At 40.1% G+C, this 14,641-nt stretch overlaps 1 protein-coding gene across 1 annotated transcript; it reads right to left on the bottom strand.

Annotated features, from left to right (window-relative positions):
* Positions 1-1,041: 1,041 nt before the first annotated feature.
* ELF5 (E74 like ETS transcription factor 5) lies at positions 1,042-14,130 on the bottom strand. Its single transcript, XM_074852522.1, is given in 8 exon segments — positions 1,042-1,138; positions 1,746-1,953; positions 3,020-3,069; positions 3,071-3,158; positions 4,910-4,958; positions 5,082-5,088; positions 7,258-7,480; positions 14,007-14,130. Coding segments are annotated over 8 exon segments (846 nt in total).
* Positions 14,131-14,641: the final 511 nt, after the last annotated feature.

Genomic DNA, 14,641 nt, shown 5'->3' with positions numbered 1-14,641 from the left:
ATATAGCACAAGGAATGGTGACAAATAAATGCATTGAACTCTTTTACGTTCAAAAAAACAAATACACCAAGATGAAGTTAGTAGCCAAAGGAGGTAGCTGTTTGATAAATAATTCAGAATAGAGTTTTATTTTATAGAATCACAGAATTGTAGAATCGTAGAATAATTTGGGTTGGAAGGGACCTTAAAGATCACCCAGTTCCAACCCCCTGCCACAGGCAGGGACACCTTCCACTAGCCCAGGTTGCCCAAAGCCCCGTCCAACCTGGCCTTGAACCCTTCCAGGGAGGGGGCAGCCACAGCTTCTCTGGGCAACCTGTGCCAGGGCCTCACCACTCTCACAGGGAAGAATATCTTCCTGATAGCTAATCTTTCAGTTTAAAAACATTACCCCTCATCCTGTCCCTACACTCCCTCATAGAGTCCCTCCCCGCCGTTCCTGCAGGCCCTCTTTAAGTACTGGAAGGAATTTCTTTGTTAACTAGGTTGACCGGACATATTAAATCCAGGGAAATAGAGAGGACTGAACTGTTCATTTTGGACAGCATACAGATTTCTAGCATATCTGAGAAATGCAATGGTTTAGGGTAGAATGTGTCAGAAAAGTGGTTTTCTTATGAAATGAAAAAAAAAAATATTCTGTGTTCTTCCAAAGTATAGGAACCTAACTGAGAAATGTTCTTAAACAATCCCTTTTAAATGGCAGTGAAACAGGGAGGAATTTAATGCTTCGCAGTGGACATACTGGCTGAGACAGAGAGAGACAGGGAGGTTTTAAATATGAAAATTAATCCTACTCTCTTGAGCAGCAGTCAGAATATTCCTAAAGGTATACTAGGACATAATGCTTGGCAGAAAGCAGGAAGGGGAGGGCCACTTCAAAATTCAAGTGCTGTTTTTGTTGCTCTAGTCTGCCTCTTGAATTTGTCCAGACTAGCAGAGGGGAGAGAGGGAGTGGAAAAACTCCCCCTCACGTGTCCATTGCAGCTGGATCATCCAGGCTGTGGCATGTTCTGTGCTGAGAAGGAAGCACGGGGCAGTTCATATCTTGTTCTCCTGCCGTCTGTGGGCATTCTTTCCAAACTTGTACACCAGCCTTCTGTCCACTCATTCCAAAACGCCTGTTTTATAATAGTAACTGCAGGGGTGAAAAGAAACGAAACAATAGAGAAAGTAGAAGTCACATCAGAGGAGTTCTTTACGTGGACTTCATGGCAGAAGAACAGCACATGAGTCACTGTGTTCTTTACAGTCAGAGGGGTCCACTCTGTTAAATTGCTCTTCTGACTTTAAAGAGTTTTAAAGTTTCCCATGTGCCTTGCATATGCCTTCCACTGTTTGAAAGATAAAAGAATTACAAAGAAATGTGTTCTTTGGTTGGTTATATTTTTCCTGTAAGATTACCACAGTTCAGAAGAAACCACCAGTATTACTGCTACAGCAAAAAGGGTCATTTTGTGGGTGGTCACTTGGCAAAATTCTCAGCTGAGGTAAAGTGTGACAGCTTTGTTGTCATCAGTAGAGCTACAACTCTGTACTGGTTTACATTTAGCCCTGTGATATTGGTTAGAAACAAAGGAAACTGGGTTCTATCTCACGACCTATAGAATAAACATGAAGAAAATAACCAGACACCCTGCCACCCACCACCCCCCAACACACACCCACACCCCCCTAATTTTTCCAGATTGTTCTGAAAAATGGATGCTGAGGTAGACGTCAACTGAAATGAGGAGCCCTGTTGCCTGTTAACTCATCGGAGAGCTCTGCTCAATTTTTCATATGTCATTCTGTCATTTTTCTTCCTAGGTCCCCACATCTTTACCAGAGCTTCTGATTTAACAACCCAAAAAATGCCTTGTCCCCTGTCTCCCCATTCCAGGATGCCACCGTTTTCTTCAGGAGAAAGGAGCAAATCTCTTACAAATTCCCATAAAGGAGAACTCTGCAGGGCTTGAACAGGAAGAAGACAGATATTTAGTCAATGTTTTATTACTCATGCCAAAGTACTAAGGCAGAGTTGTATTTACAGTTTGTTATCAGGTTGTCAACCTCACAACCTAAGTGCACTTATCGCAGTTCAACTTTGAAAATTTTTGTGCATTGCTTCTCTGTAACTGGCTTCAAATTACTTGCTCAAAAAAACCCCAAACCCAAAACAGGGTCATGCAAATACCTATGATGCTAGAGTCTGTTTTTTTCACTCCAGAAACTAGTGAATTTTACTGTCTTGCAAAGTTTATGTCATTCATAGCTTCTGTTCCACAGATCAACAGTGACTTCAACAAAGTATTTAACTTGAAGTTTTAAAAGTAATTTTCAAGTTAATTTAAAGTGTTTTAAGTGAAAGATTGCAACAAACATTGGCTTGCCTGAAAATGAGACAATAATATGAGTTGCAAAGCCTATTTCCCATCATTGCTAGACTCTTCTCTGTTTTTACAACTCAGTTCAAAAGTTTGGTTTAGCATCAGATGTTCTAGAAATAATGTGATTTTACTAAAAAAGCCAGTAGAACTTTTATATGCATCTATTGCCTTAACTTCAGATTAGTTACTAGCTAATCAAGGTGCTGGGGATTAAATGAATATTCAATCCCAACACTGACCACAAGTGTTTAAAAATCAGGAGTCAGACCCCCCCCCAAAGTCCTGAGAGCAACATAAGAATAATGACAATTATAAAAATATTTGAGGTTTCTTATTTGTTTTCCTGCATTTAAAACCTTTAGGTTATTTTCAGCTTATGTTTTTCCAGTAACTCTTCCACTAAAATAGCTAGAAACCCTTTAAAAAGGTAAACAAAAAAGGAAATGTGGCTTTAAGATAAATGCCACGTACCTCAAGTCTCATGATAAAATCATGAGAGCTGGCAGAACTTAAAAACCAAACCTCCGTGAAATTTTATTTGTTTGTGGTGCCGTTAAAGTTTCTTTTGATAACCACATGTAGCTGGAGAATTAGAGCAACATAACCTATGTAATCCTGACTCCAGTTTTGAGTTTCTGATGTGTACTTACTTGTTCTACCACAACTGTGACATTCTTGGCCGTTGATGTTACCTGCCTTCCTTATCACAGGGTGGGACTGAACTGCAGAATAACGTGAGCAGTGAAGAAGGAACTCCTGAGTCTGGCGGCAACTTGGTCAAAAGGTCACCTATCCAAATGCCACGCAACGTGAAGTCAAAGTGGGACTGTGAGCTACTAGCTATCTCCTTAATAAAGCTCTAGCACAAAGGTAAACCCAAGTGAATAATTAACACGCAGCTGTATGGATTGCAGCACAACAAAACGTGAAATTTTTGTCAATGCTCTGTTCAAAATACTTCGATTCTGTAGACACGTGGAATTTGGTGCATGGTGTGCATGGATGAAATGTACCCTCTGTGATACGCAGCCAGCAGATTTCTTAGCTTAGTGCTGTGCAGTGCTTCTAAAAAGTCAAAACTGCCTCAGCAGACAACATGCTTGCACAGGTGACCAACACTTCAACAGTGTCTGTCTCAATATTGTAATAGTGCAGAGAACAACTAGAAGAGGATAATGAATGAAACTGGGATGATTATCAAAGTCTGCTAACAACACTTATATGCAACCATAGAATAGTTTGGGTCAGAAGGGACCTTTAAATGTCATCTAGTCCAAGCTTCTGAATGTCCTCAATGAACAGGGACATTTTCAGCTAGATCAGGTTGCTCAGAGCCCATCCAACCTGACCTTGAATGTTTCCAGGGATGAGGCATCTACCACCTCTCTGGGCAACCTGTTCTGGTGTTTTACCACTCCAGTGGTTACAAAAAATTGTATCTGCTTGGTACACATCTAGTGAGAAGGGCGATCAGCGAAATCTGTGAGAGTGACTACAAAGTGAAGAACCACAAATCCATTTTACTGGATAAATGGTAGTGGGCTAAAAATATCAAAATAGGGGGACTTTTGTCAAAATGGGCTGTAGTTTTATATTCTTATATCCCATTGTGTTTATGTTTCTAAGAGCTGACCTCCAAGAGTTTATTTTGCTGCATGTGAAGCCATAATACAAAAAGATGAAAGCAAGACGTCTGTGTGCATGCAGGGCTATCTGAAGGCCTTGTGCTTTCAGTTATGAAGGTTTCATGGCATATTCAGAGTCTGCTGCTGGCCCAGGAGAGCATCAGCCAGAATTGGTAAGACAGTATTCTGGGATTTTTTTTTTTTTTTTTTTTTGACTGCTTCTTCTCGTATCGATGAGTTTGTTCAGTATTCTTTTATTGACTGAAGGGCTTGACCAAGGAAGTGTCCCAAACTGCCTAAATCCTAATGGAAAATGCAGGTAAATTCAGCCAGCAACACTAATACCTCAGAGCCCATTGAGAGTTATTAGATTATTAGTACTGGTTAATGGTCAGAACTGAGTGACCACAGAATGTCCTGGTGTAGATGTAGTCAGACACCTGATATTTTGCTAGTTTTACCCATTTGCCTCCTCAGCAGATAAATGACAAGCTCGACTGTGTTTAAGATCAACAGGATCTATATTTCTGACTGTATTAGTCCACCAGCTATAGGACCTCCCACAAAAATTCAAAGTATTCTCATGGAAATGAAGCTGTGCTTCTGCCCTTTTGGAATCTATGGACAAAAGAACAGCTTTGCTCTGCTCAGTACCTGGCTTGCAGCCTCAGGGAATGTACAAAGGCTCCTGGGATCCTGCTTCTCTTCAAAATACCAATTCAGAAATGTTGGGATCTCTGCTAATCGCTACTTCTCTGCATACTGCAGATATTTCAGGGAAAACATTAGAGAAGAAGTAAATGGCCTGGATTTTTTTCATTTTTAGAAATCTCTTGAACTGCTAAATATTGCTAAGCTTTGAATATAGTGTCTCCTGTTGAGTGGAGATTATTACATACAAACAAGTTTACTTACAGTCCTTGGATGGCTTTGTTTCTTCTGCATCAGTAAAAAAAAGAAATGCCTAAAAGGGAAAAACATAACCCAGTGTTCACAACAATAACTCCTGAACTGAAATTTAAAGCCAAGTCCTGGCCCTTTGCAGCTTTACTTATGAACGTAGTTCAGAATAGAAGTTGTAAAGAACATGCAGACTACAAACCCATGAAATAATTTTTCAACTTATCTGCTGCTAAAATTATTTGTCTCTCCCACTACTCTGACTATGTCTGAGGGTTGTTGTTTTTTTTTTAACTTTTGGGGTTTTTTTCTTACCCTTTGCATTGTGTCTCTATATCTCTATTCACATGATTCATGTGTGCTAAGTTTCCTTTCCCTCTGGTCCCTTTGCATTTGGTTTTTGCTGTCATCTATATCACAGTTTCTTTCCCTTTCTTTACACTTAGTTAGTCCCTTCTCATTCAGCCCTTTAAAACTGCTCCTGCAGTCTTCCCTACCTCCTTCCTCTAAGTAAAAATCATCTCTACTGCTGGAAATCAGATCTTCACAGGGCTGGAACTTGTCTGTTTTAGTAGGACAGTATCACCTTTTAAAGGAGTCATTACATTCATAAATAAATGCATTGCACATACAAATCTGCATTCAAGGAACTTAATTCATGTTGTGAGTCTGGCATGCAAAATTGGGAAAAGACAGAATTAAGCCTGCTTGTGCAGCCATAGTTTGGCCCATTGCTTAAGTATGTTGTGGCAAGGTCTTGCATTACTGGACTACATACTGCCTTTCCTCACAGGCCTTATGCAGTTCATAAAAGTGGATATGCATGAGCTGTTGTATTTAATTTACTGCCAAGTGTTCAATCTCTGCACTGACTATAAATGTTCATTTTCTTAATGAGCTTTTCTCCCCAGCTCTGTATTCTTTAATTCCCTTAATAACATCCTTATCTCCTGCATTCAATAATCTCCCTCTGAACGGCCTGTCTGCCATGATACAGGAATACTGGGTGGAAGACAGAGATGGCAGTCCCACAGGAGAGCAGTGCCAGCCTAAAACACAGGGTTCTTTTGGTCTTCCAGCAGCCTCTAGTGTTGCTCACCTCTCCCAGTCTTACCCGTACTAGTGACAACAGTCTCAGTCGCTGCACAACCCTACTTCATTTTGATAAGGCTTATCCATGTATTTTCTTAGGCACTGTCTTGTCTCTGGTGTTCCCAGTATCTCAATGCTCCTGTTCCTTTCCGCTTCAGCCTTCCCCCCCTCCATGTTCACCATGTACCAGGTCACCCTCTGCTGTCGCCTTCTCCCTTTCTGGTCCCTGTGCCTCACCAGCCGCTCTCCCCGCAGGGCAGCTGAGGTGGGTGAGGTGGCCGAGCTCCAGCACGTCATAACCCAGCAGCTGCTCACCATCAGGAGCCACTGGCAGTGTCAGCTCCCTTGGGACCCTCCAGGACTTGCACGCCTAAGACTTCTGTTCTTTTACAGCAGCCCTGTGGCTCCAGTTTGGTCAAATACTCCCCTAAGCCAGAGAAGGCTTGAGCCATTGAGGGCTCCAAGCAGCTGAAATGCTGCTCAGTTTCTCATTGCTAGAGCATAGGGAAATGACCTTCTGAATCTCCCTGCTTAGAGGAAACTCTCTTGCTCATATCATCACAATGGACCCTTGTGGAATTACCCTAGCTTGGGGTACACACTAGTTAATCTTTGGGGAATAGTGAATATAGAGTGAGGGTATCCTGCAGCAGAGATTTCACTATTTCACTTAGACAAAACTGTCAATAACTTAATTTTTGAACCTAAATTCATTTAAGCAGTAATAAATCTTCCAAGACAAGGTTGAAAATTGTAAATTAAAATTGTTTCCATTCAAGAACATCACTAAGCATACCACTAATGAGGTGGATTATCAGTGCATACTGCAGCGTTAATAACCCCATAAAAGAAAACTTCTTGCTTACTCTTTAAGAAGCAGAGCAACCTTCATTACTTTGAGTTACAGGCATAACAATGTATTATGTCTTTCTGTAACCAGTCAGGATGTAAACCTCCCTTGGATTATGCAGGTTGACCAGTTTCAGTAGAAAGGCCAAGGAGAGAGCAGTGCTTGGGATCTGTTTGGAGATTTGACTGGCTCACAGAGACGAGCCTGGTCTGCATGTGATTGTGAGGCCCAAAGTCGCACTGAGCTGCTCTTCTGCCTGCCATATTTCTGTGTGCTTCTCAATGCAGTGTCTAAGCTGCTCCTGTATTTTGCCTTTCTTCAGTGCTCGAGGCGTGGATCCCACATTTTCTGTTAATGTGAAATTCACACAAAAATAGAATGCTTTTTGTTTTGCATTCGATTTCTGGGATACTAACCACACGTCTTCATATTCTATAAGATGAAATACAAGTATTTGCCACAAATGGCATCTAGGAACTGTTCCTGGGTCATATTGCACAACTGTAAGCCACTGATTTTAAAGTGGGAAAGGGAAATGCAGTTGGCATCTAGTTTGTACTGGGCACAGCAAAACTGCAACCATTCACAGACATTGTTCTTTCTCCAGTATTCTGGGGGGATGGATGTCCAGAAAGAATAAGAATCTACAACATAGTTGACAAGAAAGAGGAACATTGCAATGCAAAGCTTATAGTGCACTTCATTTTAATAAGCATATTTGAAGCAAAACTTATCCCTCTTCCTTCTTCTGTTACGACTGCAGTCTTCCTTCCTTATTCCTCTAGAACACATCAAGCCCTGCCTTTTGTGTTTTTCTGTCTCCTATTGTCACAGGCTTTTGTATTTTAAATATTCATATCAATTGTGTGAGACATTTCAAGAGAAAGTGCTTACATGTGAAAAAAATAGAAAATGCACCTCTTAAAATGGAATTCAAAAAAATTTAAAAAGGTCAGTGTACAGAATTTGTGAGAACCTAACACTCTGTGGTAAAAAGGAGTGATGTGTTCCTAGACTAAAATAACCTCAGATCTTAGACGTGAAAGTTCTCTCATTCAACGACCCCTAACTGCACTCTGGCAGATGGGTAAATACCATTAATTTATTATTATTTTTCTTATAATTCCAGCAAGTTCTTTCACTCCTTTCATCTAAAATGATGTTGTTAATGTTGTCATAGGGAATATTTTTTTGCTAGATGAGAAAATGAAGAATGTATTACTCTTAACACACTTATCACTGGAGAAATATTTCTGACAGGTAAAAGGAAGAGTGGAAGAGCTTCTAAGTAAACCTGCCAGTCACTTGTAACCTAAAACTACTTGCCAATTAAATGCCCAATTTTTTAACAGCCTTATGTCCTTAGCAATGCAGTTACCAGAAAGATGTGTAGAAATGTGTATATATCTGCAACAAACATTTAGTTTTTTTCTAGAAAAAACATATTTTAACTATTACTGATGTAAAATCTAGGTCTGGTATAATAAACCTATATGCTGCAGCTCACAAGCATAATCTGTGACTCAAACATTTTCTCTCAAATAAAAATACAGGCTCCTATTATTGAGGCTGCTTGGGCTTATAGTGATGGGCACACTCTTTAAAAAGCTCTGCTTTTTCTTTCTGTGAGCTAGACTGATACATGCATGAGAAGGTCTGATCTTGCAGTCTTCTTCTGTTGGATGATTGGAAGAATTATAGGGAATGGCAAGAATGTCCTTTCTGTATCCATTCAGATAACATTTGGGGAAAACAGAATTCAAGTCTGCATCTCCAAATCATCATTTTAATTCATTCATTACTCAGTTTACTTCTATTATTTTAAGCCTTTAAGGATGACTACTAATTTCTCTCAGGTGAGATTCTCAAGCAGTTACAGAAATCCCAGCCTTGAGATATTATTGCTTCAGGAGCTTTAAGGATTCTAAATTGATTTTGAATATCTGTAATATTTATTATAGCACTGGAGTGGCGCAGTTACAAAACAGTAAATAGCAATAGAAAGGCAATCAAATATGTGAATAAGAGTACTGTAAAAAAATCAGAAAAGGTTTAGTTTATTTTCACATCTCACAGCATTGTACGCTTGACTTCTATTTCACAATTTCCTAGTCCAGTCATTCATTATTTATTATTTATTTTTCCAATGAATCCTGTACATTTTATTTTAGGCATTGCTTACGTGAAGTTGTAATTCAAAATCGGTTATGATAGCACTGCAAACCAAGTGAGTTGTATGGGTCTAGACAGCCAGTTCAGAGTGCAAAATGATGCAAATAGGCTGGATCAGTTTCCATAGTAAAATTAGTTCAAAGAGTTCAAAATTGTGACAGAATAACTGAAATATGGATCTTGCATCCTACATGGCTTCTGTAAAGTAATTAATACTTGTAATTATAGGTCCTAAAAGTTTACAGAGAAATTTGTGGTTGCTTTCATGAATCATTCCCATGCTATAAATATCTTCATATGTATGCACATATAGAATTAATGTAATACTGAATGCTGTGATTTCAATGCTGAGATGCTACTGTGACATCCTAGCAAAGGCAAGAGGTGGGCAGAAGCTCCAGGTCTGACTTTTGGGACCCACACCTTGAGGATATTTGAATCTCAGATTTTATTCACCTCCTTATTTAAAAGGAAAATCAGATGAGCTTGACATTGGATTGGCTTTATGAGCCCTGCAGACTGCGCACACCTGGCTATGTCAGAGTCTGAAGGCTTCCCTGGGGGAGAATGGGAGTGCTGGGAGCATCAGGCTCACAAGGCTTCCGCCAGGGAAAAAGAAAAAAAAAAAAAAAAAAAAGCAAGCTTTAAAATCAGGCTTGAGCTCTACAGGAATCCCAAATTCAGAGGTTGCTCAAGAAAAGCAGAAGGCTGAACTCATCGCTTTCTGAACCAGGCATACTTTTTTTTTTTTTAATCCTCTGCCAACGGCCTCCAGCCCCCTTAGGAAAACTGGAACATCACCACATCCTCAGCCGGAGAGATGTCCCAGCTGAGGGGCCTCCCTGCGGGGCTGGCAGTGAATCCAGCCCCGTGTTTCATGGGCCACTCGCTGAGCTGCTGCAGCGAGCCAGCCCGGACCCCTTCACTGTACCCCTGGGCAAACGCAGCCGAGGGACAACGTCATGGCTTTGTTCACAAGAGTGTTGGATTGCTCATTTTTTTCTATCTTAAGGCAACATGAAAGAAAAGCAGAACTATTTGTTCTGCCATTCCACAGGTACAGTGAAAAACCTTGAAATATTTTGGCCATTGGGCTTGAAACTTTGACTTGATTGGGATAAATATCAGCTTCGCTGCCAATATTTATATTGTCATATAAATGGCACAGCATGCACCTTTCGTGGAACAGCACTCAACTCGTCCAGTTTCCTTGTTTGCTTTAGCATTGGAAAAACTCTTTTTTTTTTTTTTTTTTAAATATTCCAGGGCCTCCTGAAGTACTGTTGTATACGATGAGGATTTAAAAGGTGTTGACACCAAGACTTTACCTTTGTATGTGCTCTCGCCTTTTATTTCTCATAGCAGAGTTAAGTATTCAGGGACCTTTCCTGTCTTCTAAATGATGGACATGAACCAAGGTATTATGCCACTGTGAAAGAAAAGATCAGCCAAAACCAATGGCTCTACAAAAGATTTTCAGGTTTTCTTTTAGAGAAAAAGAAAGGGGCAGGCAGAATTTCATACCACATAAAAACCTAAGGACAGAAGATGTGCAGAAAGGTAAGGTGGGCACAGGTAGATCCCCCAGTGACAGGGACATGCCAGAACTGGGCCTAAAACTACAACTTGAGGGCAAGGGAGGAGGATACCTGGCAGGATGATGGTGGGTCGCTGAGGGTGCAGAAAGCACAGAATTCAGACCTTGCCCTTTCCACTATTTTAAGGTGATTTCCACTGCCTGTTCAGCAGCATTGACTAATTGTACTGCTTCTTGAGCCTGGGTGTTTAAACCCTTTTGTTCCCAGCAGGCTCCAGCCCTCAGGGAATGGCATTTTTTGACATAGTCTTCCCAGATTGCACAGGTTGTTTCAATCAGGAGACTTCATTCGTGTCCCATAGCTAAGGTGACTGCCAAAATGAGTCTCCTGCCTTGCAGGGGATGTGGTTTTATCAATGGTGACAAGCAAAGCTGTGGAAGGCGGTAAGTCTCACGTAGGTTCAGGAACCCAAACCAAATCAAAGACAGCTGTCCAGATTTTCCTGGGATGCACTGATTTCTGCACGGCACATGCAGGCAAGCTAATACAGTACGTGTGCTTAGAACAGGGGGAAATACTGCTGTCAGCCATAGCAAGACTGGGTGGTCTGTTTCTATGTAGCCCAGTTTTAATATAGGGCAGGCAGATCATTCCTATATAATTTGGCCCACCTTTTTGTCATTTGGAAAAGATACATTTCATTTAGGCATAACGTTTTAATTTTTGAAGCTAGAATTTCTGTATATTTCTGTATTATTTTCCCTTTTTCCTCCAGCGCTGGAACACAGAGAAGAAATGAAAATGACACAGTATTTTTAGTGTCACAGATTTTAACTTCTTCTACTTTGTATTAAGAAAAAAGAATGCCCCCAAATATAAATCCTGATAGATTCTGATTGCCAGAAAATAAAAACATTAAATTGACCAATGTGGGAACTGTAAAGGCAAACTAACCCTATGGTTCTTCTTGTAGGAACTTGGAGATTGCTGCACTGTCCCAGACTAAAGTCCCTGTAAGCCAGAGTGCTGCCTCTGATTGGGTCTGCTGGAACAATTTCACATTTTTGGAGAAAATACTACAGAAAGTTACTACTTTGGGCTTGTACATAAAAATACTAGTGCTCTTTCTAGCACAGGAGCTGAGCCTTGTGATAGCCTGCAAATCAGTGGTCTCCATCTGTTTCTTTCTACGCAGTTTCTTCCTAGGCCATCCCTTTTTCATCTGTTTAACCTTGAGTTTCTACTTTGTTTCTAGCAAGTACAAAATAGGTTTTCAAAATACACAGGGATCACAACCCTTAAGCCTATTACTGTCACCAGAAGAAAGTGTAGGTTTAATGTTATTACACTGACCTAGATTCTTCTCTGGCTTCAGAACAAAGTGCTTACTTTTCTGTTCAAGGGCTGCTTGTGCGACGCTGATGGCACTGCAGTAGTGGTTTTACTTGTGTGTGCTAGACATGTTAAACGTGCTCCTTGGCTGCTGTGGAAGGAATGATAAGAGAATTCACAGGCTGGTTTAAATTTGACTCAGGAGAGAAATTATTGTAACCATGAAGGACTACTGGAAAGCCTAAAAGCATCAAAAATTGAGCAATAGAAAACCTGTGGAGGAAGAAACACAGCTCCTACCCTGGTCAGAAAATGCTAATTATTTCCTCAGCTCAGCTTTGCTTAGCAAGAGGCTGTCTGACCTGGTTGTTGCACGACGCGGTGTGTCTTAAGAGCTGAGGGAGCTTTGCACTGAGCTACAAGTGGAGCTCAATTTAACGTAATGGCTGGGGTAGAGACGCTGCAGCACTGTTCACCTGGATGAACTCAGAGCTGCGCAGCTGTAAAGTCCCAGACCTTATGCTGTAAACAAGTAACAGACTGCAGTAAAGCCAGAAATTGTCAAAATGCCTCAGACAAGCTGCTTTACCTTTGGCAAATGCTGATCTGCCGGTATCACAAGTTCCCTTGGGGTTATTTCAATTTCACTGTTGTGAGTTTTGTGTTTGGCGTTGGTTTTGTTTTAAAAAGTGGAAGAAGATTGAATAACAGGCAAGTCTATAATAAAAATTAAGGCAAAAGAATAATTATTATTCTGACTGATCCAAAATCAACTTTAAATTAAATCACATCAGATATTTAAAAATGCACGTTTAAACTTTAAAACAAAATACTTTCTGTGATTTCAAATGAAATTTAGAATTGTCTTCTACGTTGGAATGAAAACTAATACTAAAACAATATGATTTTTTAAAAAATAACAATTCAGTTCCTGCAGGGCTTTAAATACAGCCATTTAGTTGAAGGAAGAAGATTTATATTCTACCTCGTATGTCAAATTTAGCAATATAGAAACAAACACTTCGTCCTCAGTGGTCATGGATTAGCACCATCAGAAGCCACGCAAACAGTTCTGTTCTTTGTTACTCAAACTGTGCCTTGGCAGGAAAGGTTTTTTTTCCCTAAGACCAGCAGTGTTCTCATGTAAAAGGACAAAAATAACTTTGGAAGAGAAAAAATATTGCATAAAACTCTATTTTTTCCCAGTTCTCACCAAAAGTTTGGCTCAGTAACATGAGTGGTTTGTGCTACCTCTCTTTTCAGAGCCTGTTCAATTTTTCAGCCTGAGTGCGCAGGAGAATATCAGGACTGTTTAGGAATTTAAGCCAACTGTTTAGAAGGGAGAAGATTTCTAACAAGTAACACTTACTTAAGCTTCTGAACAGGGACCTGGCCTGACATCAGGGCATTTGGCATGAGTTCCTTCAGAGCTGGGATCCCCACAGGAGATGCGTGCCCTGATAAAGCATAGGGTTTCCATATGCACAGTTAGAGGATTACATGCTTAACGTTGGCAGATTCTGCAGTGGGGAACTCTTGTGTTATTAGGGATGCATCTCTACAGGCATACAGTTCTCTGGTGGCTTTCAGAATCCTAGTTCTTGCCAGTTTAGTGTGTGTATATCTGGTCACTGCTATTCATTACAAAGTTGCAGAGCATTGGAGGAACTGTAAATCTCCCAAATTAAATTACTCCTGTTATATAGCTGAAGTGCTGGCAATGTTTTTGGTGACAAATGCTGGGGTTCAAGCAGATGGGGTAAACAAAAGGAGTCAAGAATCTGAGGCCATAGTTATGCTGCCCCTCTTAATGAACCATGCTCTCCTCTGGAAGTTCCTGTCTGCATTAGGTGTATCATCTTTTCAAATGAGGGGAAAGCATCAGTTCAGCACAACACGTAACAGGACTAAAGCCACTACTTGTTACTACTCTTCTGTGCACCTTTATCTTGTATGGCTGATGATATGCTTGAAAAGGTCAGTAAGACTAGAAAATAGAATGCATACAGTAGAAGGTTCAGAATCCTTAGCCTGTTTTCTGCATGATTAATCTTCAATGAATTAAATTCAAATCACCCCTGAGTTTTTGACATTGTATGTTTTTTTCTATTGGAGTCTATCTACATACCTTTCTGATGATCACAGGTGGTGTAGTCATCTTCAGTTGTCCCAAATAACTCTGTCCAAGACGTCAGGGGATCACAAACCATTGTGTTTGACAGAAATGTGCTCTGAGTTACTGACTCCAGCATCACCTTAAGATATTAATACATTAGTTGAAGATGAAAAGATAACATTAAGGACTGAAGTTATAAGGCTACAGGCATTATTCCCGTGCTGCCTATGTATAGATCTATGAGATACCATTGCCCACCATCACCTAAACTTCAGCTGAAGCCAATGATGATCTTCTGAAAATTGCAGTGAAGGAAGGAACTGAGAAATTCAGGAACGATGCAGCTAATGGATATACCATAGGTAGATTTACAATAAAAATTATTGTAATAACACATTCCTAGGAACTTAATAATGCAATTTATGTATATAAAAATAAGAGTGAGGAATAAACCATAAAATAATTAGAAACATGTAGATGAGGTTAACATTAAGTTTTAATGAAATAATTGGTAAAAAATTTTGAGTAAGTCCCCATGCAAATGTATGATAAAATTTCATTCTGGTCATAAGGCTACTCATTTTGTCCATAAAACACTGCCACAGATGTCAGCCAGTCCGGAGTGTGAGAAGATTAACAAAGTTTGA

Source organism: Strix uralensis, chromosome 29 (assembly GCF_047716275.1).
Source record: "Strix uralensis isolate ZFMK-TIS-50842 chromosome 29, bStrUra1, whole genome shotgun sequence".
Taxonomy (NCBI): Eukaryota; Metazoa; Chordata; class Aves; order Strigiformes; family Strigidae; genus Strix; species Strix uralensis.
The sequence above is the reverse complement of the archived record's forward strand: the minus strand, read 5'-3'. Positions and strand labels throughout refer to the sequence as shown.